This window comes from Coenobita brevimanus, chromosome 110 (assembly GCF_032717465.1).
Source record: "Coenobita brevimanus isolate Jiangsu-jjx chromosome 110, ASM3271746v2, whole genome shotgun sequence".
Classification (NCBI taxonomy): Eukaryota; Metazoa; Arthropoda; class Malacostraca; order Decapoda; family Coenobitidae; genus Coenobita; species Coenobita brevimanus.
The window spans coordinates 49900448-49927872 of NC_137063.1; the positions used below are offsets into that span (position 1 = coordinate 49900448).

Consider the following 27425-nt stretch of genomic DNA (forward strand, 5'->3'; position numbering starts at 1 on the left):
AATATAGTTTAGGACGATAACAAGGCCACGTATTATATTAAACAGCTACAGGTCTTCCAATAGGAATTCAACAGGAAATGAAATTAAAAATGATGGAAGTGTGTTACAATATGATTTTTATTTTATTTTATTTTAATTTTTTTTTAAGGTGAGATGGATCCATTTGCCTTTGAGGGGATTTCCAGAGCTGAATACAAGATTGTTTGATATTGGTGGCACAAAATTCCCAGAGGCGAATCACACCTTCAAAGGGGAAAGGATATTTTCTTATCTTTACACCTGTCCTGAATTAGAGTTTCCCAGAATTTCTCAATACAGACAGGGGATATTAGCGCCCAATTGGTGACATCTGAGAGGGTATAATGTCGTCTCTTGGAGCACACGGCAAGCTGAATCTCGAAATAAGGATTAATCACTACTAACCACAAGCTGCCTATCGTCAATATGCTTTATTTTTGCAGGATTGATAAGATGTAGGTGAAGATTTTGTCCTCTTCTCTTCCAGTCTTTACTACAATAATAAATAAGAGCTACGATAGGGAAGGAATCGTAAGTTAGCCTGCATCCCATAATACAGAATGCAGTCAGCAGCCATACAGAAAGGCCAAATGTGTTCCATCATCATCACGTACCAGAAAAATCAGCGTTAAAAAATGAGGTCAGCATTTCAGTTCCCAATTTCAGGTTTAAGGGTGCGCCCCTTTTATTCCATTTGTTTTGCTTAATTTCCTAATTTACGTGTACTTGCCGACCTCCAACGTGTCTTCATATTTCAGCCCATGGAATAAATAGTTTGTCTTTAATTTTCGGTTTTTATTATCGTTATATATTTACTTGCGTAGCCGTCTCATAAACGCCGCTCCTTATTCCTGGCCACCTCTCACTGTATTCTTTTTCGGTTTCGTTTTTTCCCCTACCGCGCACTTCGTGGCCTCGAACACGTTCTTTTATTTCAACCCTATGAATGAAAGTTTAGTATCACGTACCCATCTCATAACTCCGTTTTTTAAGCATGGGAAGACTCGCTGGTTTTAATTCCACATACTTAACTACTTTCCTACTAAATTTTTTACTCTTTGGCCTCAAATATACCATCCACACATTTTCACAGTATCTCACTCTCTTTGATACGTCTCCATCTTATCAGACATTATATCCATGGGAACTCTCAGGGAACTACATAGCTTTAATTTACTTTTATACTGAGTTCTTATTGACGTACCTGCTCACAACTCTCCAGCTCGAATTCTTCCCGCTCCTTCTGCCACCTTGCCAAAAGCCTTTCTAACAACGTTACCTCATTATCCTTCCCTCCTCTTTTCTACTCTGATGGCTCTGTAACTGTTTCTTCTACTGATAAAACAGATCTCTTCGCTCAGACTTTCTCCTCCCATTTAACCTTGGACGATTCCGGTGCTGTTCCTCCATCACTTCCTCCCTCTGACTTCCTCATGGCTGACATGAAAATTTCTTCAGCAGATGATTCTCTGCCATCACTGGCCTTGATACAAACAAGGCATATGGGCATGATGGGGTCCCTCCTGTTGTCCTCAAGAACTGTGCTTCAGTGCTTACACCCTGCCTAGGCAAACTCTTTCGCCTTTGTCAACTTGTCCCTTTCCTTCTTGCTGGAAGTTTGCTCTCATTCAGCCAGTCCCAAAGAAGGGTGACCATACCCAATCCTCTTACTATCGCCCAATTCCTTTAACATCCTGTGTCTCAAAAGTTCTCGAGTCTATTCTTAACAGAAAAATTTTAAAGCATCTTTCCTATCACAACCTTCTTTCTGATCGTCAGTATGGGTTTCGTCAGGGACGCTCCACTGGCGATCTTCTCACCTACCTTTCAGACTCCTGGTAATCCTTCTTTCGGGACTTTGGCGAAAGCTTTGCCATTGCACTTGACATATCAAAGGCTTTCGATCGAGTCTGGCGTAAATCTTTAATTATCAAACTGCCCCCTCACGGTTTCTATCCTTCTGTCTGTGCCATCATCTATAGTTTCCTTTCTGGTCGTTCTATAGCTGCTGTTGTAGACGGCTATCGTTCTTCTCCTAGATATCAGTAGTGGTGTTCCTCAGGGCTCTGTCCTATCACCAACTCTCTTATTTTTACTCATCAATTACCATCTAAGCTGTACATCTAACCCTATCCACTCATACGCTGATGATTCCACCCTTCACATTTCCTTTCGGTTCTCGCAACGTCCATCCCAGCAGTTACTTCAACAAACAAGGGATGAGACTATGGTACACCTAATGTCTGACTTGGCTTGTACCTCTGACTGAGGTAAAAATAATCTTGTTGTTTTTAATGCATCAAAGGCCCAGTTCTTACACCTATCAATCCGATTAAGTTTTCCACAGGAATGCCCACTAAAATTTAATAATATTCAGCTCAATCCTGCATCATCCTTGAACATGCTTGGGGTTTCATTCTCTCGGGAATAATCTTGGAAAAACCATGTTGCATCTCTTGTAAAATCTGCTTCCAAGAGACTGGCTGTGCTGAGCTGACTCCTTACCTTCTTTACTCCTGTACAGTTGCTGACTTTATACACTGGTTTTATTCGTAGAGTACAACTCTCATGTGTGGGGGTGGCTCCCCACATACAGCTCTTCTCAATAGGATGGAGTCAAAGGCTTTTCGTCTCATTAACTCTCCTCCTCTTACTGGCTCCCTTCTTCCTCTGTCTCTTCGCCGCACTGTTGCATCATTATCTCTTTTCTATCGCTACTACAATGGTCACTGCTCCTCTGAACTGTCTACTTGTATCCCTCTACCTCTATGACGGGCACGCAGCACCCGTCTAGCAGCAAACTCTTATCATTTTTCCGTCCAACTTTCTGGTGCAAGAGTTGACCGTTACTCCCAGTTGTTCATGTATGCAACAGGTCAGCTCTGGAACTGTCTCCTTCTGTCTGTATTTCCTACTTCCCACGATCTCCAGTCTTTCAAACGCAGTGTATCCAATTTTCTCGAAATGAACGGATCTTGAATTTGGCTCTTTTGTATTTTTTTTTTCTTAGACGGAACGGTTTGTGGGCTCTTAGCCTTTGGTTCCTTCTTTCTTGCATTAAAAAAAATGTTTACTTCAGAGGAAGCTGTATTTTTTACCAATATTCTCTCCGTTTAATCAACTTGGTTTGGTTAGTGTTATTTTGCACCCCATGCCCGTAACTTACTAAATTCTCTGACTGACTTTCACGATTAATAGATTTCTTTTAAGGTTCCTGACTTCTAAACTTTTCTTTTAACTTTTGCGATTCAATAGATTTCCCATTAAGGTTCATATTTCATTAAATTTGTATCTATCCATAAATTAAGTGTAATTAATTTATTTTTTCTATTGTGTACCATTAGACTTCTGAGTACTCATCGTATTCTCCAAGTACCCCAGTGTGTGTGTGTGTGTGTGTGTGTGTGTGTGTGTGTGTGTGTGTGTGTGTGTGTGTGTGTGTGTGTAAAACTCTTCACTTTTACCTTTCTACGTGGTCAATTCATCACCGCCTCGACTTATTCATGACCACCTGTGCCAACACTCACACCTTCCATATATTTTGCCTACACCCTTCTATCTCATTCTTTACGCCTTGGACGGACACACACACACACACACACACACACACACACACACACACACACACACGTTTCATTACCCTGCCAATTACTTTTACGGCCTGCCATTCCCTTAATCTCCTCTATCATTTTTTTATCTCATTTGAGCTCCTTCCAAACAACGTGCTCACTAAAGCATCCCCGTGACCCATCTTGTTCACTCTAAATTATTTCTACTTACGGTAAATTAATATCTCGTGTGCTATTTGTGTACACCGTGACGTCATGAAAAAAAAAAAGGCACATGAAAGATCATACTGAAAATATACTGAAAAAATAAAATGACAAAAATTAATTGCCAAAGAAAAGGTGATCGGGATCTTCCTAAGGCCACCTAAAAATTAATACGTCTCGTCTCTTTAGTCCTTTCAGTTAACGCTTCAACTAATCTAATCTTAAATGACTCGTATCAACTTTCTAAACCCATACACCATCCCAGTCAAATTCCTTCATCTTAAACCATTCATCCATGTCATCGTCCAAGCTTCTTCCTACGTAAAATGACTATAATACCCTCTTCTAACTTTTTTACAATCCCAGCTAACTCCTCCGAACATCCTCAGCAAATTTACTCCAAGAATCCTCAACAAGCTTATTCCGAACACCATCTCAGCTAAATTCTTTCACAAAATACTATAAGCCTTTTGTCGAAGTACAATCTCAGTTAAATTCTTTCCCACAAAGAGCTTCTTCGTGTTCTTAACTTACTTAGCAGCAGATATCTCCCGCTAACTTCTTCATAACACCATCAACTAACTTATCCAGAACAACATCCCACTTGAAATCCCTAAATCTAACGACACACAGACACAGACTCTCACACTCACACTCATACATACACACACACACACACACACACACTCTCTCTCTCTCTCTCTCTCTCTCTCTCAAATCCCCTCAACCTCCCAGATCCCATCAACCTCCAACATATCCTCCCATGAATATCTTCCATGCTAACTTCCGTCTCTCCCCATCTTATCGGCTCACACTCCACAAACTCCCTCAAACTCCGCATCCCACACCTCCCCACCTCCCCAGGGTACTCCCATTCTCGCCTCCATAACCCAAACATACCGTGAAGTTCCCTCGTCTCCTACTTTACATGCCTGTTTCACGTAGAGTTTTCCGTTTCCTGCCTTCTTTATCAGGTTTCATTTCATCGTACGAGGCCACATTTAAAGCTTAATAGTCAGACAGGGCTAACACACTCACGCTAATTGAGTCCGGGAGCAACAAATGTTTAATCCTAGCACCAAATCCTTTACTGTATATTGCCTTTTAATTTACGCTCTTTTGGGATGCTGTTCATTGCATTGACATAAATTGTTCATTGACTTCGGGGACGACGATGGTGTGATCTGGCGGGGGAGAGAAAGAGGGGTATGCTGCCTAAAAACCCATTTGTTTGCATCAAGATCGAAAAAAAAAAAAAAAAATATTCTTCCAGAGCACGGCATACGAGCACAAGCATGTATATACTTATTATTCCAGATCCCCTTTTAAGTTCTAGATTTAACAAAGGTCTCGTGGTCGACAAGGGAATCGGTTCCGTTGCTTCATTTCGTTTTCAGCTTTATAACTCTAATACTCCGTGTACCATTTCATTCCATGTATTTAATATACCATAATTCTGTGTGTGTGTGTGTGTGTGTGTGTGTGTGTGTGTGTGTGTGTGTGTGTGTGTGTGTGTGTGTGTGTGTGTGTGTGTGTGTGTGTGTGCACTCTTGTTCACTCTAATTTTCCTTAAGTTACTAACACTCTGACCCCAACAACCATCATAACGTTTTCTGAGCTAACTTCCACCTTAACACACCATCATCCTCTTCAGTTAACTTACCCACAGCACCTCCTTGGATTACCTTCTCATCTCCGTACTTTCACGCAAGATATCCTCTCCTCATAGCTATCGTCTTTAGCGCCGTCTACTTTAACACAACAAACCTCTTCCCCTCTCCCCCCTTCAACTTATGTGCCTGAGACTAACTTCTTGACACTCCTTAGGCTTAGCTCCTCCTCACTTTGCTCCAAACTATCCTTATCTCCAAACATATATCTACACAGCTATCTCCTAAAATAGTTTATAATATCGTATCGGACAGTCTTACATTGATACCTCAGTTTGGGATCTTCTTAATACCTATTCGGCTTATCACCTCCTTCTCCTCTTACACCTCTTACCCAGGGTCTCTTCATCTCCTAAACACATCTTGTCACAACTGTCTTGTAAATTAGTGTCCTTCTTGCTAACACCCAGCATACACAGTCTGTTTACTAGCTAACTTCCTCTCCTTTCTCCTGCTTATCTCTTCCTCTCACCACTTTCTCCCAGGTGCTCCTTATCTCCCAGGATCATCTTCGCACACCTGTCTTCAAAATTAGTCTCTCTCCTAACACAACGCCTTACACTGCTACCCTAAACTTGGTAATTAACTTTCTCCCTCCCTCCAGCCCCGTCTCACCTTACTGTAGCTCTGTCTTGTCTTGTCAAGGGCTGTATCAATATGGGTTAGGAAGCTCTGTGATTCTCCCTTGGTAATGTTTAAACGTGGTGTACTGTTACTCCTTCATGTATCATAGTCTTTTCGCTCTGAGGGCGTCATTTTTTTTATATAAGGTTATTCAATTTGATAATATCCTCTTCTACTGATGAAGTTAATGAAGGACGTACTTAACCTCTTGCTCGAAACCAATAGTTTAGAAACACCAGGATTAAATTATTCAGCACGTCGCCGCATTTAAGGCAAGTCGCACCCCTCCCCCACCCTCTCCCAGCTTAATCCCACATGTTTACTCTCTTAGCTCGTTCTCACCTTTCTCCCCCTCCCCCTCCTCCCATCTCTCTACCCTCTCACCTAGTTCACTCTCAGCCCTTTAACTTGCTCTTCCCCCTCTCTCTTGCTCTTTCGCTCCCATTATTCGCCACCATTTCCCTCTCTCGCGCTCTCTATCCTCCGTCACTCACATATCAAGCTTTCCTCTTTCTCCCTCTCTCTCCATCATAGCGGCGCCTCAAGCAGCGATCATCGGGGCACCTGACATGCACGTGGACATGGGCTCGACTATCAACCTCACCTGCCTCATTAGCCACACACCTGAGCCTCCTGCCTACATCATATGGTACCACAATGACGAGGTAAGGGAGTGAGGGGTGAAAGATGGAGGATGGGTGAAGGGTGAGTTGTAAGAGAAGGGAGATGAGAAGGTATGATGTGTGAAATGAGTGGTAAATCCTGAGAGAGGTGAGAAGTGTTGAGGGTTAAATGTGAAACTGGAGAGGAATGAAAGGTGTGATGTATGGAGTGACAGGTAAGGGGTGATGATTGGGATGTGGGAGGTGAGAGGTGTAATGGCACAGAGGTGAAGGAAGACGGGTTAGGGGTCAGGGGTCAAGGATGTGATGTAAGAAGTGAGACAGTATGAGATTAGGGGGGCAGAGGTGAGGGCGGAGAGAGGTGAGGGGTTTCAGCTGAGGGGCGAGAGGTGCGAAAGTTTGTAAGGGAATGGGAGGAACAGAGTGAGAGGTGAGACCGAGAGAAGGGTGAGAGGTATGGAATGAATGGTGAGAGTGACATGTGTGAGGTGAGAGAATTATGAAGGCGAGGTGCGTGAGAGACGGTAATGTGAAAGTGAGATGCAGGAGATGCGTGTGCTGTGGTGAAATGGACGGCACTGCAGTGAAAAAACAGTGAATGATTTCTGACATTTATTCCCTGTTGGCACTGAACCACACAAGGGTAAAACTGAGACAAAAAAGTGGAAACATTTCTAGCAGAGAAAGTTGGATATAAGGAGTGAGGATTAAAGTGTGGAAAGTTGGTTGTGAATGTGGAAAGGAAGTTATTAGAGTGACAGGCTGACATTTATTATAAAGTTTAAGATTACATTGTGAAACGTGTTGTATTAGAAAGACAAAACACACAGTACGAGGTAAACGTGAGGTATTATAATGACAAAACACACAGTACGAGGTATGAAGGAGAAACAGTTTAACCTGTATAACAGAGGATATCTTCCTTATTACATAACAGGAAAGGCGTTTTGCTCTCAAGGGGCTAATAAAAGCCGTGTCTGCCTCCTCTAGTTCGAAAAAATCTCCTGACGCTGAGTGAGAGCGTCTGAAAATAGCAAGAATTAAATAGGAATAAAGCAGATGCGCGAAGTGATTAAGAGACGAGAGGAAAGGTGAAGGGTGAGGGGTCAGAGGAACAACATTAAAGTGGTAAGTTCAGCGATGTAGGATGAGAAATACATTGATGTAAAAAGCGAACACTGAGGTGTAAAATGAAGGCAAATTGGGGATATGACGATGAGGCAATAAGCTATGTAAAGGTAAAAAGCTGCAGGAAATTTTGATGTAGGTTAAAGAATATACTAGAAAAAGAGGTAAAATATTAGTGTGTGGAACAGAAAATGGTTTGAAGAATAATGTGTGCGTGTAATGTAAATAATTAAAAAAGGAGGAAGGATAATGCAGGTTTCACGAGAAGATGGGGGATGCCGGTGTGCGCGCGAGTATAATGAATTAGTGTGGGCGTGAAGAAAATGAAGACAAGAAGAATGTTGGAAGAGGAATGAGGAGGAGTGAGAGAAGTATTAAGAGCTGGTATTGTAGCTGTGGGGAAAGATAAGAGGAGCGTTGGAAGAAAAAAGGACAGTCACATAGGTATAACTGGTGTGGGCGTCAGGAAAATGAAAGAGGAAAAAGGAGGAAAGTAACAAGACAGAGAGCGAAATTTGCAGCTACAGTGGAAATGAATATAGAGTGAAAGGCAAATGATGAAAGGGATAGCCACATTCAGAAATAATTCCGATATCCAGGTCTTTCGGAATCCATTACCTTTACCTCATAACTCACTTGGAACTCAGAAATCATACAGCCAACTGGGTGCCTGGTAATCTAGTGGATTACGGCCCTTAAACCGAATGACCTTCAACAAGTTTTTCATTCGAAGGTTGGCTTGGCTTTACCAGTTCGCACAGCATCACTCAGAAACAAGAAACTGGTCACTGTAGTCTTAAATATATGGAACACGTAACCTAACCATATTTCAGTTCTATGTGTGAAAAGACTGATGGAAATAAGCCCTGCCTAAAGGTCTCGTGGTCAGCCTAAAACATAGACACATGTTCAGTTTTACGTTTATATCATGTGCTGTACACCAGGAAACCATTTACTACGCTGGGTGGTAACCATATAACCAAATTTTGGCGCCTCGTGGTTTAGTGGGTAATTATGGAGCTCCAATCGGATTGAGCCGGTGAAGGTTACATCCAAGGGGTGATTGGGGTTTATTGCTCACGTAATGCCACTCAGGGATGAGTGAGGCTGGTCACTCTCATCTTAAATGTCAGGACCAACATGCCTAGCCCCGGGCTCATACGCTCCTCATGGGGCAACGTAGGATTGGATGATGAGTGAATGAAAAAATGAAATATCTTGTGCTACCATGTCTTGCAGTTTCTTAATACAGTATCATCTATTATTCACACTTGTCTCCATACCCCAGGTAAAGTAGGCATGTTCAGTCTTTAAGGTTATGTATTGTTTAATTAGTTTTTTGCTACCATGCCATTCTGTTTCTTAATATAATCAATTATTCACACCTCTCTCACTTCCTCAGTTAAAATAATTAGTCCCACCTCGTGACCTGACATGCAAAGCCTCTTAGCTCCATACATTATTACTTCCCGTGCCCTTACTCATTAGCCTGTCAGTAATTACCAGTCCCACCTGGTTCACACATTTCTCTAGCCTCTCCGACCATCTTCTTTACCCTCCTGTTTTATTTTTTTTTCCTTAATTTAAAACGTGTACGCCTATCGACTTCACGAAGCCCATAAAGACAGATAACCACCACGGGCTTAAGATCTAGGGAGGGGAAGCTCTGTGGCCTTAACCTTTCTTGCGAGGTGTACAGTGTCTTGTTAATCCATCTGCTCGGAATGCGTATATTAAGTTACGGTATATTTGCCTTTAGGGGAGTCATTTAGTAAGAGGCTAATGAAGACTTTATCAATTATCCTCTTTTCGAAATCTCTCATGAGTAAAATAATCTGGAAGAAATAAAAAAATAACATGCAATAACTCCTCGGTCTACAGAAGTTAAAATGGTTGAAAAGCAAGGTGGGATAAACTTGGTATATGTGTTAGGACGTAAGCCGAATGACAAGGGTGTTTGATTTTATGATTAGGTGGTATTAGCGAGGTCTGCAGGTAAGCCACGTAGAGATGAATAATGCAGAGCTGAGCAGGGAGGGGAAGAGGGAGGGGAAGAGCGAGGGGGACGAGAGGTGTATTTCTGAGTGAGAGTCGTGTAGGACTGAAGGAATGAAAAGGGAAGTAATTTGAGAGATGAAGAAGAAAATGAATATGAAAGTGAATACAGAAATGAACATCAGAATGAAAAGGGAGGCAAATATGGAGATAAGAAAAGTGTACACGGAGGCGAATTTATGTCAATGGGGAAGTGAAAGGAGAGGTAAAAGAGGAAGTGAATATGGAGGTGAACGGTGTGTGAGATGGTGAAATACTGAATGTGAAGCGTCAAGATCGTGGGAATGAGTGAAATTTTATAAATATAGGCCTGTAATTCTCACACAAAGTAACAATCTATTAAGTGGTGTATGTAAGAAATATTTTAGTTGAGTTATGCAGATATGAAGGAGAAAACATGGGTTGTGAGTGGAAAAAAGTGAAAAATGATTCATGATGAAGGAAGAGAGAGAGAGAAAAGAGGGATTACAACTAGACGAGGAAGTGAAAAGCAAAAATAAGAATAAAATAAAATAAAAAAAGGTCTAAAAGATATAGGTCACGTCGGCTGAATATACCGTAATGATGAGACAAAATATACAGTAAGTGAAATATATAGAGAAAGCGTGACGTGAGAATGATAAGGATTGTTTACGTCTAGATGAGTTATGCTGATGATAAAGAAAATGGGAGAAAGGAGGAAAGGAGAAAATGTGAAAGGGATGAAAGGAAAATTGTGAGAAAGAGGAGAAACTGTGAGAGAGGAAAAGAATGAGGAGGATGGAGTGGAAAGAAAATGTATAAGTATTACAGGATGAAATGAGAGAGGGAAGGAGGGAAAAAAAGAAAATGTGAGGGGTTAGGTCTAGATGAGTTTGCCCTGACGTATGTAAAACGAAAACGGAGGTGGGAAGTGAAAGAAAATATGAGAGAGAGAGAGAGAGAGAGAGAGAGAGAGAGAGAGAGACTGGATATTTTCATCTTTCGTTGACATTTATTCCAGTCCCTGACAAAAGACTGATGCCACTAAAAATCAAGGAGAGTTATTGTACATATTACGTAAACTGGCAAATACAGGTTGAAATTCCAACTGTTGACTCTGCAAAGGCACGATGAGTTGGATCTGGATAGGTATTTGCTGTTACTGAAAGAATACTTGACTGTCAAAAATAGAAATTGTAAGAGGGGAAGGGTGAGGGAGAGGTCGAGGAAGGGAAAAGATAAGTATCTATCTATCTATTGCCAGACGCCTCAATCCCGTTTGGGGTGGCCACAAACAAATCGCCTCCAAGTCGCCCTGTCCCCCGCCATTTCACTCCCCTGCTCCCAACTCACACACCCCTCTCTCATATACTTCTCCACCCCATCCCTCCATCTCATCCTCGGCCTCCCCCTCCCTCTTCCCCCCTCCACCTCACTCACATACACTCTCTTCGTCAGTCTTTCACCCTCCATTCTCTCCACATGCCCAAACCACCTCAGTGTGTTCCTCATAACGCTTCCTATCACATCCACATCCACACCACAACGCTCCTTTATATCCTCATTCGTCAGCCTGTCTCTCCATGTGACTCCACAGGCTCCTCATAAATAACTCATTTCCACTGCTCTCACTCTTGACTTATGTCCTTCCAACAACGTCCAAGCTTCACTTCCATACGTTAGGGTTGGTATCACAATACTGTCATGTAGTAACTTTTTCACTTCCATGCTCACTTCCCTGTTTCTAATCACTGCTTTCAAAGAACCAGCAACCTTTCTTCCTTGTTGTACCCTTTCAAGCACTTCACCCTCCAAACCTCCATCCTTACTCATCACACTACCCAAGTACTTAAACGTACTCACATTTTCAAATTCCAAGATAAGTATACGCTGATGAAAAGTGAGAAAAAATGGGAGGAATGAAAATGGGAGAGGGGGAGAGTGGGGAAGAGATAATGTGCAGGCTTAGATGAGTGAAATAAAAAAAAAATGAAAGAGAGAGAGAGAGAGAGTTTACCCAAAGAGGTGACAGGTAAACGAAATGAACTGCGTGAGAAAAAGAAGCACGACTGCTAAGGACTGTAGGATGGCTGGAAAGCTGAAAAGGAAGGAAAGCACAGAGGAGAAAGAAATGGAAAGGAAACAAATGAAGAAAGAGTAAGGGTCAAAAGAAAGAAGGAAGTAGTAAAGGGGAAATGGAGGGAGGGAAATAGGGAAAGTAGGGTACGGAGCGAAAGAAAAAAACGAAAGAAAAAAAAGGAGAAGAAAAAAGAAAAGGAAGGAACACGGAAAAAAGAAGAATCAGAGCTTGGGATGGAAGTAAGAAAGGAAAGAAACGCATTAGGAAGAAAGAAACGATGACACAAGAGAGAGGGAAGAGTACAAAGAGAAGCAAGCATCTAAACAAATGAAGGACTGAGTAAAGCAAGCACTGAAAAGAAAACAGAGGAGGAGGAAGTAAAAGAACGAGAAAAAAAAAGAAAAGGGAAAAAAGAAAGTAAGCAAGAAGGCAGGAGGAGGGGTGGGATTTCAGCGAAGTGTGCCACCCAATTTCATTATCTGATACTTCAACAAAGGCCTTGGTGAGGGGGTGCCGGGGTGTGGAAATGAAGGTGGGTGTTGGTAAGCTCACAGGTGGAGGTGGAAAAGTGAATATGGAGGTGAGGTGGAAAAGTGAATATGGAGGTGAATATTGTGAAGGTGGAGGAGCATGAGTAGAGGAGCGCAAGGATTTTTAGAGGTTGAATAAGAGGTATGTGTGGAGTTGATTTTGTAAGACTATAAAGGGGTATTTATAATCGTGGGAAGTTTGACAGGATAGGAACATGGAATAGGCTACATGAAAGGGTATACCTCTACATCCACTTAAATGTCTCCCGGGAAGGACTGAACCCAGGATAATACTGTAGGGGTTGGTAGACAAGCACATTACCGACTAGGCTGCAGGATGCTCTAGGTGAAGAAGTGAAGATGAGAGTATGAAGGAATATAGAGAGGGCTAATTAAAGGACGAAGAGAGATGTGACGACATTGGAGGTGTAGAGAGAAGAATTATGGGCTAAGGGAATGCGGAGATGTGTGAGAGGCTGGAGGAAAGCGGAGATGGTAGGGTGGAGGAATGTGGACGTGGAGAGTAGTGAAGTGTGGAAGACGAGGGTGGATGGACGTAGAGGGTGTTGTCTTGATGGCAGAGAGAGAGCTGTGGGGGTGTAAAAGTTGAGGTAGAAAAAATTACTAGAGTCCGACAGAAGGAGGTGCAAAAGTGTAGCCGGTGAAAAAGCCTGAAATGTATGAAAAATAGCTGATGGATGGACCCAGTTTAGACCGCACTGGGCTAAGATAGAATGAAAAGGAAGGAATGTAGATATTAATGTGCTGGGAACTAAGAAAGGATGAAATTGAGATGACGAGGTGATGAGCGCACTGAGGTTGATGACAGGGTAAAAAGGAATGAATGACGAGATTAGTACGTTAAACACAAAATGGAACAGCGAGGGCCAAGAAGAGAGAAAGAAGAACGAGATGAAGGAAAGGGGAGGAGCGGTGATAGAGATGAGCAGTGTCAAGGTGAAGCAGTGGTGCCAACAGTTAGAGTGACGTGAGAGTAAGAGAGTGTCAAGATACGGAGACTAGTTCTGGTAGGCCTAGAGCGATTCGTAACACCCCATCCTCCGAGAATATTCTTCTTAGAGCAACTTAATATACACTTTATGTTACGTATCGTATATATTCTACGATGCTGACACTGTTTACATCGGCGACATCAATCCAAGGACACACACACACACACACACACACACACACACACACACACACACACACACACACACACACACACGTATCTTTATTACATTCACAGTCTCCCAAACTCTTCCAGCGAGCCATTTTTCCGGCGAGATGGGTCAGAAGAGGCAGGAGTGAGATTACACGAGCGAGTCTATTTGGTGGAAAAGAGAAAGATGAGTTTTGGAAAAGTTCAATTGTTAGGTTTAATAGATCTCTCTCCCCCCAAATCCATTATGTAATAGGTTCAATAAATCCATTTCCTATGACATACATGTGTGAGGGAATGAGACTGTCTGACGGAAATATGGATAGAATTAAAACTGCTGGATTGGGCTAAGTGGAAAAGGAAAAATGAGTGAAAAAATAAAAAAATAAAGATTGTAAGGTCTCATGGTGTTTTTACTTGCATCAAAATCCAATGAATTAACTTTGCTGTCAAAATTCTTATAATCAGCCTTTTTCAATTAACCCTCATCCCTCAGTAGACATTTTTGTGGCATTTTATAATTACTGTTACCGGGCACCTTAGCTTATCTGAGAGAGAGAGAGAGAGAGAGAGAGAGAGAGAGAGAGAGAGAGAGAGAGAGAGAGAGAGAGAGAGAGAGAGAGAGAGAGAGAGAGAGAGAGAGAGAGGTAACTAAACTATTTTCCTCTTCTTCCCTACAGGCAGTGAACTATGACTCTCCCAGAGGCGGAATTACTGTGGTTACGGAGAGAGGAAATACGACCAGCGGATACCTACTTATACAGGTGCGTGTGTGTGTGTGTGTGTGTGTGTGTGTGTGTGTGTGTGTGTGTGTGTGTGTGTGTGTGTGTGTGTGTGTGTGTGTGTGTGTGTGTGTGTGTGTGTGTGTGGACAGCACATGCGCAGGCACATTCATTCTCTTTCTCTCTCTCTCTCTCTCTCTCTCTCTCTCTCTCTCTTTCTGTCAATCAAACTCATGAGATCGCCAGACCGGAAGACAGGAAGTGGACAAAGATGTAATGATTCCACGCATTTATAATTTCTCCACCTTCTGTGACACTAAAGAAACGATATTACCAATGCAGTGAACGATAACTGCGATAGGAGTTACATTATACGTCACTGTATGAACGATATGACGAGGTTTTTATAATCTGGCAGTGTGAGAAAAACATGAATTATATTGACAACCACTGACGAAGTCCACCAATTGCTACTCTCAAAACATCAGTCACTATGATGATGATGATGATGATGATGATGATGATGATGATGATGATGATGATAATAATAATAATAATAATAATAATAATAATAACAACAACAATAATAATCTATCTATATATGTATTGCCAGACTCCTCAATCCCGTACGGGGTGGCCACAAACAAATCGCCTCCACGTCGTCCTGTCCCCCGCCATTTCACTGCCCTGCTCCCAGCTCACACCCCCTCTCTCATATACCTCTCCACCCCATCCCTCCATCTCATCCTCGGCCTCCCCCTCCCTCTCCCCCCCTCCACCTCACTCACATACACTCTCCTTGTCAGTCTCTCACCCTCCATCCCCTCCACATGGCCAAACCACCTCAGTGTGTTCCTCCTAATGCTTCCTGTCACGTCCACATCCACACCACAACGCTCCTTTATATCCTCATTCGTCAGACTGTCTCTCCATGTGACTTCACAGGCTCCTCTTAAATAACTCATTTCCACTGCTCCCACTCTTGACTTGTGTCCTTCCAACAACGTCCAAGCTTCACTTCCATACGTTCGAGTTGGTATCACAATACTCTCATGTAGTAACTTTTTCACTTCCATCCTCATTTCCCTGTTTCTTATCACTGCTTTCAAGGAACCAGCAACCTTTCTTCCTTGTTGTACCCTTTCAAGCACTTCACCCTCCAAACATCCATCCCTACTCATCACTCTATGCAAGTACTTAAACGTACTCACATTTTCCATTTCCTCACCATCCAACCTCAATGTACATTCACTGACTTCACCTTTCTCAAAGACCATCACTTTAATGAAGAGAGAACCTGTATTTTTTTCACAGGAAAAATCATCAGAGAAATTACCAATATGCCGGGAATCGAACCCGGGACTCTCAGGTGAGAGCCAGGCAGCATACCACTACACCACGACCAGGTAAAAGTTAACTCACGTTGTCACAATCTTGTAACCAACGTCCCTCCGCCCCCACAGTGGGCATCAAGAGGATGAGTTAACCCCCTGGCCCGAGTGCCAGGGGGTTAACTCATCCTCTTGATGCCCACAGTGGGGGCGGAGGGACGTTAGTTACAAGATTGTGACAACGTGAGTTAACTTTTACCTGGTCGTGGTGTAGTGGTATGCTGCCTGGCTCTCACCTGAGAGTCCCGGGTTCGATTCCCGGCATATTGGTAATTTCTCTGACCATCACTTTACTCTTTCCTGCATTCACCTTTAGATTCCGTTTCTTACACACTCTCCCAAACTCATCCACCAAGCCTTGCAGCTCCCCTTCGTCTTCACTCAACAACACAGTATCATCTGCAAACAACAATACAGGGAGTTTCCAAACACCACCCTCTCACACCAGGACCACTCCAACATCCACTGCCCCACCTTGTACCTCTTTTATTACCCCATCCATGTACAGATTGAATAACCATGGAGACATGACACATCCCTGTTTCAGCCCAACTTTCAAAGAGAAAAATTCACTCAGTTCACCATCCACACGCACTGCAGACTTCGCACCATCGTACATACTCTTCACAGCATTCAACAACTTCCCATCTACTCCATATATTCTAAATGCTTTCCACAATCCTTGTCTATCCACCCTGTCATATGCTTTCTCCAAATCCATGAAAGCCACATACAACTTCTTTCCCTTCTCTAGAAACTTTTCCACTAAAGATCTAAGAATGAATATCTGATCCACACAACCTCTTCCCTTCCTAAAGCCTCCCTGTTCTTCTCCAACTAATTTCTCTGTTCTTTCCCTAACTGTGTCAATAAGTATCCTACCATTCACTTTTCCTATTACACTAAGAAGACAAATGCCCATATGATTACCACACACTTCTTTTTCCCCTTTTTCATTGTACAGGGGAATAATTATACCTGACTTCCAATCTTCTGGGACTCTACCTTCCTCCCAGGCCAAACTGCACATCTTCCATATCCATTCTACTACTATCTTTCCTCCATGCTTCAGCATTTCACAACACTCTCCATCAATTGCTTGGGCTTTCTCCATTTTGACTTTCTTCATTGCTTCCACAACTTCTATCCTACTGATTTCTTCCTGTCTTCTCACCTCCCTCCTTCTCCCAGCCATTCCCCAGCCACTTATACTCGCATTACTTCCATCCTCTATGTTCAACAATTCCTTAAAGTCTTCTCTCCATCTGCTCACTTTTTCTCCCTTCTCCACCAGTAATCTATCATTTTTATCTTTCACTTCCCTGCTAACTTCACTTCCACCCTGTCTTACTCTTTTCACCTCTTTCCAGAACATTTTCTTACAGGTCCTCCACTTTACACTCAAATTCCTTCCAAATTTCTCATCCACCCTCTTCTTACTCTCTCTTACTAATCTTTTCACTTCCCTCTTCCTATCTATATATAACTCTCTCTTCCGCCTCTCAACTTCTTCCATGCCCCTATTTCTCATCCATTCATTGTATGCTTTCTTCTTTTGTGCCACAGCCTGTCTCACCTCTTCATTCCACCACACTGTTCCTTGCACCCCCCTTCGTCTTCTCTTCACCCCACACACCACATCACATGCTGCACATACTTCTTCTGTGAATATCTTGCACACACCTTCCACGTCCCCCATCTGCACCAGTTATTATTTACCCAATCGTTCCACTACTTCTCTCTTATATTCTATCATTTTCTCATCCTCTTGTGACCTTTCCACTCTCCTTGCAAGTACTCCTTCTTCCCATCCTTCCCTTCTTCTATTTCTCCATCTTGCTTGGATCTTGATACTGGCCACCACCAAGTATTGGTCAGAAAGTCCACTCCCCCAACGTTTATAAGCTCTTGCATCTATTACACATCTTCGCATCCTTTCATTCACACACACATAATCAATCATTGCCTTCCTTTCATTCAGTTCACCACCCACTCTTCTCATCACTCACCATGTATACCTGTGGATCATTTTGTGCCTGAAGAGGGTATTGGCTATCACCAACCCACTCCCGGCACAAGTGTCCACTAACGCACTGCCATTCTCATCTATCTCTGCAGGCACACCCCACTCACCAACTATTCCATCCACCTTCACATTCCCTACTTTACCATTCATATCACCGATCAAAAACGCTCTCTCATCCTTCCAAACTTTTCCATGCACACTTCCACATTTGTCCAGAACTCTTCTCTCACTCTGCTTGCACGATCTTGCGTTGGCGCATACACGCACACAATCACCCACATTTGTATTCCAACGAACACAATCACCCACATTTGTATTCCAACTTTCAATCTTACCAACACAATCCTTGACCCAACTGATCCATACCCTCTTATGTTCTTCTTCCATCTTTTACTCACAACAATACACACTCCTTCTTTTGCCATCTCATTCTCACCTACTCCTGCACATATACCCCATCCATACTCCCATTCTCTCACACTCTCACCTCTCCATTTAGTTTCAGTTACTCCACATACATCCACTTTCGCACCCTCAAGCACCTGGACAATCTCTCTCTCTTTCACCTCATCATTCGCACCCCTTACATGCCATGTTGCGACCCGTACCATGTCCATTGTCCGGTCCCTGGACTCGCACATCAAATTCAGCACTTTAACCATATATTATTCACAAAGGAATTGCACGAAATCCTTAGACAACACAAAGGAAATTGCTAGTACTCACCCACTATCATCGCTCGCTCGTGTCGTTTCGCTCTCAAGGCCAGACCGCCAGAACAAAGGGGGATATTTTTCGTATTACGTGAAAACGATGGCTGGACTCCTTTTGTCTTCCACTATTGGTCAACGATTTAAAATTGTCTTAACATTTAGATGAATAAGATCGACTTAAGTAAGTTGGAAAATCACACGAGGGCTGTCCCGTTTAAAAGAATTCACTGGTTGTAGTACTAAGGCTATTATATGCACTTCAGTATTAAAACTCTCAGGTTCATACGCCACTGTCAGATGAATACTGTCTTACGTGAGATGAAATAAGCACTAAGAGTTGTATTGTTCGTGAGGGTTAATCTTTGACAGGATTAGTACTCAGGCTTTGACACTCACTTCACTATTAAAGTTCTCAGGTTCACTTACTCACTTTCAGCACATTATAATCATCTTGCCTTATCGTAGCAGTAACGAAAATCAAGTTTTATCGGTCATAAGAGAGAAAATGATGATAATATCAAGACTTGGGGATGTGCGAACGAAGCAGCGTCAATTAAGATATCCAGCATGTTTCAGTAAGACTTCAGATCAGTCTTTTAGTTCTGCTATCTTGGACGATTGTATTTGACTTAGTGTACACTGGTCGAATTGAAGGGGTTACATACAGCCTTTATTAACCCCTACACTACAATAGGGCTTTCATAAGTTGCGTACAATCGGCTAGTGCTGGCGAGAGTAAACAGAAATATGCGTCACAGGATTGTACGGGTTTGTTTACTAATCTGGCGCCGCATCTATCTTTGTTTCCGTCTCGTTGTAGCCGAAAAATTATGGCAGATTTTCTTTGTCCTCTACCGACTGTCAACGATTTAAAACTCTTCTCACTCGTACCCTGAAGTAACTGGACGAAAAACACGATTTTGCGAAAGAGGCTTATGTCACAATACGATCACTTTGACGAGAGGTACACGTTTGAGAGATGCGACGCTTCTTCTTAAAACTGTTCTAATTAACTCACGACCAGAAACAGTTTTGCATCAGATAAACACGATTTTACGAAAGAGGTTTGCTTCTGTCACTATTATCGCTTTGTTGATAGTGGCATGGTTAAGAGCTGTGATGCCTCCCTCAGAAAATGTGAGTGCTGAAATGAGGGTTCGGAACGCGGGAACGAAGCGGCTTCCATTCAAAAGACTCGGTAAGGCTTCTCGTCGACCCGTTAATCCCTCTACTTGGATGCTGCCTTTGTGTTATTTCATTCCTGATATTTCCAGACCATTTCATACAGCTTAAGAGAGACTTATTGCAGCCTTCATTAACAGAGTAAATTCGAGTTTTTTTTTCCCCCTTTTTTAATATGAATAAAATAGTTGGGAGTCGCAAAAGTAAACTAAAAAAAATAACACTTTGGAACCGATAGAGGTAAACACTACCATGCAATGAATATACACTTATGGAATTTTTGCTAGTTACTCTTCTTTTTCTTTCTTTTTTTTTTTTTTTTTAAGATGCGTGAACCGCTTGGCATGTAGATTCCTGAAAATACATTTCTGCGGACATGGACTGACAGATATACAGATTTCTTTTATTGTACAATTTTCGTATCAACAGCCCTAGATGGCTATGGATGGTGATATTATTATTATTATTATTATTATTATTATTATTATTATTAAGATAACAATATAGACGTAAGATGCCACACGAAAGTAAAAGAACAAGCCACTGAAGTCTCCAGGATTGTTTTACGAGCAGGAAATCAACTGGTATGACAGTTTAAGACTTAAGGCGAAGGTTTATCGTGGGTATCGTGATGGATTAACCTGCATAGACACGCAAATCTTAGTTTTATCCTCAGACCAGCTGCCGTGTTCACTAAATTTCTTAAGCTTAAACACATTTCTTATCCTGTGTTCTCCAACATTACAGTCTGTTTATATTTCTTAGGAAGGAGACCTCATAACATACACCACGGCAATCCTAGAGCTGAAGGAAATCACGCGTCGGTAGAAAGACGAAGAGCGGGATTTATATTCTGGGGATCGTGATGGATTATTTCACATTGACATGAAAATCTTATTCCTACCCTCAGAGTGGGTTGTCTGGAAAGGTGAGAGGGTTAAACGGTGCTGACGGGAAGAATCTTGAACTAATCTGTTCCCCTCGATTAAATAACTCTTGGAATGGAGGTACACGTAAAACAAGACATTTTTATATTATTGAAAGACAGTTCTATTTAGCGTAAGAACTCTCGTACTGATTGGTAGGCCTATGAGGAATGCTGAAAGGATCGTTGAATTGCACAGCTGAATTCAATTTATCATCATCATCATCATCATCCCAGATAAAACTGAGAAGATATTAAGTTCTTATGAGAAGAAAGGATAACAGTAAAAGATTCAGTTTTAATGTCTCTGTCTTTCCAAGTTTAAAATGTTTTCTTCTTTCGTCGAAACTTTTAGTGGTTCATTCTCTCCTTTTACTCACAGAGAGAAGTAGTAAAGTAGCATATATTACAACATGAATAAATAAATAATGAAATAAATAAGATACGTATACAGTGCACATAAATTGGTAAATGTAAAAAGAGCAAAGCAAAGGAATGAATACAGAATCTTGCAACTTAAACTAATAAAATGAGTAGGAGGAGAAAGAGTAAGAAGTAATGGAGGCCACCCCAGCAGCCAGGTCGTGTGTGAGGTGAAAGAGTCGTTAGGTGGTAATGAGGTAATGACAAGACGAGGTGAAGACGTGTTTTATGAGGCGCGACGGGGAGAAAGAGAGGGGGAAGAACATTTGTCTCTCAGCAAATGATTTTCTTTATTCTAGTCTCTTCTGAGCCTCTTACTACTATTTTATATTTCTTTTTAGTAGTAGTAGTAGTAGTTGTTGTTGTTGTTGTTGTTGTTGTAGTTTCAGCTTCAGGCTCACTTCAGCGTAAACACAGTAGACTGCAGGATGAATTAGCCTTTACCTGAAGTCCACCATCCTCCGCTCAAAGGACAAGGAGAGGACAGAGGGACGAATATGTATCTAGGCAGCTCAGTCTTGTCACCACTTGGAGGCGTTGCTCTCCGTTCCTTCTTTTAAAATTATTTCTGTCTGCTAACAAAATTTCTCTGATTTAGCACAAGTGGGACCAGTGGTTGATAAGATAAGACATGCTGAAGAAAATGATTATTGTTCATTCACCTTAACGTGTCCCAGATTCTCGTCCTTTTGCAGCTTACTTCATGTAGTTGACTGACAAAAAAATAAATAAATAAATAAATACATTGCTATGGCTCTACATCCTTTCCACAGCACTGCTTCGTGACTAACGTTATATTTTACTGTCACTCTTGTGTTACAGCTTAGCATTCAAGACGAGGAAGTAGCCTCAGATAATGTAATAAGATGAAAGTCTATAATTTACAGAAGTGGTGTTCATTAGTGCTTTCTGTGTCCTTATTCCACAAAACATAATAAAAACCATAATAACAGTCTACAGAACGAAATAGAGGACTGGATTAGGAAACTGATCTCGGTATGCGAATTGATAAAGGAAAAATGCGTAAAAAAATTGTATATTCTCAGATGAACTGAGGGAAAATACCTTTCACGACAGCCAGTGTCTGCAATGTGGGAACTGGGATGAGAGAAGGATTAATTTCCAGAGAGTGTAATCTAGGAGTCTGGTAGAACTACGGTGAGGCAGCTTTTCTGTTAATTGTTTCGGGGGAAAATGAAACACCTCCAAGTTCTCGTTCTCAAACCCCTCGTGTCCCCCCCCCCTCTCTCTCTCTCTCTCTCTCTCAGACTTACCACATGCATCAGTACTCTCAATACCCTTTTTTCTCTCTCCCCCACAGGACGCCAAAGCCTCGGACACAGGTAATTACTCGTGTGTACCTTCCAACACGGCGCCAGCAACGTTACGGGTCCATGTCCTCAATGGTGAGTGAGGTGAGGAACACAGGTAGGGCAGAGAAGTAAAAGGGAATAATTATAGTAATGATGATGATGATGATGATGATGATGATACTGCTGTAATTACTGCTACTGTTACTACTACTGCTGCTGCTCCTAATAATAATAATAATAATAATAATGATAATAATACCAATAATAATAATAGTAATAATAATAATAATAATAATAATAACAGAGGTGGACATAATGGGAGGGATGGTAGATGATGATTGAGAGAGAAGTAAATATTAGGGAAATAAAGAAAAGAAGTGACCACGAGAGACAGGAAATAAAGAATATGATGTAGAGACGAAGGGATAAACAAGGGAATGACTGGACAGAGAAGGAAAGGCAAAAGGAGGGGTAAGGATGAGGGCAACGTAGAGGGGAAAGGGAGTAAGGGGAGGAAGACAAAGTGAGAGGAATGAGGGGAGGAACAGACAAAGAGAGGAGGGAAATAAAGACAGAAAGGGTGACAAGGAAAAACTGTGGGATAGAGAGGAACACAGATAAAAAGCATGGAGAAAGCTAAAGAAAAAAGGGCACAGTAAGAAAGGAAAAACGAATGATGGTGGAAATAAAGAGTGGTACTGATGGAAGGAGTGATAGGTGATAATGAGAGAAGGACATGGGAAAAAGGGAAAAAGGTATGAATTTGTAAGAAAACAAGGAGAGGAAGAGTAGGTCCGAGAGAGAGAGAGAGAGAGAGAGAGAGAGAGAAAGAGAGAGAGAAACAGACAGACAGACAGAGTTCAGTTCACGGACCATTGTTTAGAATGTGATGACCAGGCTTTTTTATGCAGTAAATAGGATGAAATGGCTCCAGTTCTGCCAAAAGATATTGTCTCTCAAAAGAAAAATGAGAGAAATGGCGAGATAAAATCAAAGAAGGCGGGGGATCGGAAGATAAGGGAAATATATTGGGGAAAAGAAAGGCAGAAGAAAAAAAAAGCCGAGGCGAGGTGAGAAGAGGGAAAAAAAATACGAATGGGGGAAGGGAGAAGACAATATGGAGTCATAATGGAGGAAAAGGAAGAAAAGAATGAAGTGGGAGGGAAAAAGACTGGAAAAAACAAGAATGGAGGAAGAGAAAAACATTGAAAATAATGACACTGAGAACAAAAGCTTAAAAATGAGGATATGGGAAAGAAGGAAGGAAATATGAGAGTAGCGATGGAGGGAAAAGTGAGAAAATGAATGGCAAAAGAAGGGAAAAGGGGAAAAAACTGGAAAATGATGAGAAAGTAGAGGGATCGTCGTCATTACTCTAACCCTGTTATTGACGTATACGTGATGGGAAGATCAAGAGTAAGCCACTTTCATCTTTCTCTCTCTCTCAAAAAAGAAAAGAAAAGAAAGAAAAAAAAAAAGTGATGAGATGAGATAGGGAGGAAGAAAAAGGCAGAGAGTCAAGTTTGTAGTCTATGGCTGGCGTTTTCATCTGGCGGAACTGAGCCATTCCCAAAACTTGAATATTGACCCATGGCCTCATAAAATTCGACGAGCTTTAGCTGTGGGGCAGGAATTAATCTCTTTGGTTACTAGTCAAATCCTACCTCCAATTTAGCAACACCTGGCCATCAACTGAGCTTTAGGGGTGAGAGCTCGTCACTAGATTAGAATAAAAGGTGCTATGATAGAGGAAAAAGAGAATTAAAGGAAGGAGGAAGCTGAGGATGGAAGATATGGAGGAAGAAGGAAAAAGTTGGAGGGTAGGGAGGGAAGTAGGAAGAGCAAATTGGTCTGGGTACACATCCGGAAGGGGTCTGAAAGGGGATGAGAGGTAGGAAAGGGAAGGGTGTGCAAAATGTGCCGGGAAAAAGTGGATGAAGAGAGGGTCAGGGAAATGGTTGAGGGTGGAGAGAGGAGCGTGTGAAAGAAGGTTCATCTCGGTAATGGTTATTTGGCGAGAGGGAGAATGAGAACGGATGCTGCGAGAGTGTAGGAGGAAGAAGAAAGGGCGGGAAGGTTGAAGGACAGAGGGAGGAATAGAAGGATTCATTGTCGTGATTGGTATTAGAGAGGGAGAGAGAGAGAGAGAGAGAGACAGAGAGACAGAGAGACAGACAGAGAGTCGTCACCGAACTGAAGGGTTTAAGACGTGGCCTCAACCTTCCTTGTAATAAAGACATAAGAGAGGACGATTTTATATCCTAATGGACCAGGGGACATGCAAAGCGAGTGTGGGGTATGGTGATGAAACGGAGAAGGTCGAAAAACTGGAAGAGTTATGGGCGTGGGAGGAAGGACAGGGGAATGAGGGACGAGGGTAGGACAGTGAGAGAGGGTATGGGGGTAGGGGAATGAGAGAGGAAACTAGGGGAGTGAGGGCGAGGAGAGAGGCGTAAGAGGAGAGGGTCGGGGAGTGAAAGGAGAGGACATGGGAGAAACAGGAGAATTAATATCAGGATCGCAGGTATACATCCAAATTTCGCCGGCCAGGAATATGCAAAACTCCCACGGGCGCTAAAATATCATCCGACACAAATTTCACCCTCACGTAATATTCAAGAAGTAAATTATGCGCTGGATATTTTTTGTGATCCTTTTTTTCGGACGAGTCCCGCTGTTGCCTCGATGATAAAATACGAAATGTGAAATACGGCGGGTTTTTAAAAATTATTTCGGCAACAATATTCAAGGGCAAAATCTCTATGGCAATTAGCTGAAAGGGGAAAAATGTTGCACTTTTCCCCATCACAGTTTAAGTTGACGCAGACAAGATTATTAGCCAGGCAGGCCAAAAAGGGAAATTGTATTAAATCTTTTGTTATCCTTTATCACGTAGCAGAAATGGGGAAATTTAACATACATTATTATGCCCAAACCTGAAGATAATTTTATTAAGGGTTGCCATCCATTTTTATTATCTGTAGGCAAATAGGTTCAAAGAAATGTAATTAAACATTTTTCTCTCGTATTTCATGGTCAAATGTTAATTCAAAAAAGGAGAATTGAAACTGACTCAAAATATTATACAATACTGGTAAATATAGACCAAGTTATTAGAGCTTATGCATTTTTATCTTCTCTCATAAAATATTTATAAGTGGACGTTACTAACACATTCCCCGGTCGTTTTTCATATCCCATAATTTAGCTTAAATATATGAATTTATGTTAACATGAAATTGTAACACTGACAAGTGAAAGCAACTGTTTTAATTTGCCCTGTGTTTACTCTTACTCTATGTCAAAAGGTAAAATAAAAGTAAATTAGCAAAAACGAGATTACCAGGTTAAGATGAACGATAACATATCTACGTTATATTAGTTTTTATATTGTGGCCAATGCAATACAGCGCGTAGTTTTTTGTTTTGTTTTTACTCTATTCTTGTTATTTGAGGGTGATTTTATTCAGCTGTGGGGAGACCTGTCATAATATAGAGGTTAATGAAGGCAGTAATTAACCCCTATAGTTTAAAGTCTCTCTTGTGCTAAATGAAACCGTCTGAAAAAAAGCAGGAATGTAGCGGAATATTTTTAATCAAGTTTCATCCAACGAAGTCACACCGTTTTTTTATGAGCTCTACTTACAAAAATGTCAAGAAACGATTCCAATTTTTTCTTTTCCAGGAGAGACGCCGGCCGCGATGCAGACCAACGGGGGACGGTCGGTGCTCCATCCATATTCTCAAATCCCCCGCGAAGTGCTGAGCCTCCTGCAGCTGCTGTTACTACTCCTGATGCTGAACTGTTGGGGAAGCTGAGTGGATGATGAATAGAAAGTGTTAGAAATAGGTTTTAATATTCCCGCCGGAGGTACCATGGACACCTGAATTTCAGCGGACTCCTATTTGAGACAGTTTTTTAATGAGTGCCATGTTAGGTGTAAATATGTAAATATATTTCTGGCAATCTATTCCTCTTTGAAAATAATGCAAATACCCGCAACTTTCATCCATTACTGTACAGTAACAGTTTTTCCCAGTATTTTACCTTGAAAGAACGGCAAACTTTCCTGATCTACCGGAAGACCCGCCGACATGTAAAATATCCCCGCTAATACCAGTTCACCAGTCCTGTATGAAACAGCCCTAGCATGTATTCAATATGGACGGTGGGTGTCAGCGCTTAATTGGTGACATAAGGAGGTATAGGAGGACTACTGGGCCTTGGGATACGCCACTACCCCGAAGATACAGGCCCTGAAGCCTTTGCCCAGAGTCGGACACGTTTTTAAAAAATCAGTCCATGACTGAATATTTGCAGGGTTTTCTTAATACTTGAACGTGAGAGGCAGACTCGAAACTAGTGTATCGAAGCGCTCCACAGTCCCGCCCTCTTTCTCCACTCAGGTAGGCTGGAAGGCAGGCACAGGCACGCAGGCACGGTGCCAGGACCTGATGAAGTGCCTTGAGTGAGTGCTAGGCCAACCCCTGCTCCGTCAATCAAGAGTGAAGTGGTACGGGGTCTCAATCGCGGGCGTTTACGAGTCGAATCAGTGGATTCGACTGTGTGTGCAAATATAACCCGGAATAAAAAACTTTACTCCTTTCAGCCGAGGACGTCTCTTATACTTTATTCTTGACTCAAACAGTTTTATTCAACTCAGTAAGGACAAATCTCCAGTAGTGAAGAAGTTAATAAATACTATATCCTGCCAAGTTCAAAAAGTTTGCCCAGAAGTTCAATTTTCCATGGATCTCTAATACTCATAAGGCTAATGAAGGCTAAACCTATCCACGTAAGTTCAGTAAATCAATGAGCTACATAAAAATGTCTTGAGACTGGGAAAATATAATACAAAAGACGCCCTTGAGCCTAGTAAGTTGCCAAATACTTCCACGATGAGGGAGGATATGGAGCCAAGCTTGTCCAGGTGTATATGTGTGTGTGTTATATGTACAGGTATGTGTGCCATTGTTCAGCAAATGGGGAGTAGTGATTATGAGGAAAATGAAATAGGCCTGCACGGAAATGGAGGACCTCTATTCTGTGAAAACGAAAGACTGAAGAAAATGGGAAAGACTGAAGTAGGAGAGCTTAGTAGGGTT

At 41.9% G+C, this 27425-nt stretch overlaps 1 protein-coding gene across 1 annotated transcript in view; it reads left to right on the top strand.

Annotated features, from left to right (window-relative positions):
* LOC145417584 (uncharacterized) overlaps positions 1-26138 on the top strand; it is a 117209-nt gene extending 91071 nt beyond the window's left edge. The window contains exons 3-6 of the mRNA XM_080286289.1: positions 6620-6750; positions 14305-14388; positions 22328-22412; positions 26005-26138. Coding sequence (XP_080142415.1) covers positions 6620-6750; positions 14305-14388; positions 22328-22412; positions 26005-26138 — 434 coding nt within the window. The remainder of the gene's footprint in view (positions 1-6619; positions 6751-14304; positions 14389-22327; positions 22413-26004) is intronic.
* The last annotated feature ends 1287 nt before the right edge of the window (positions 26139-27425 follow it).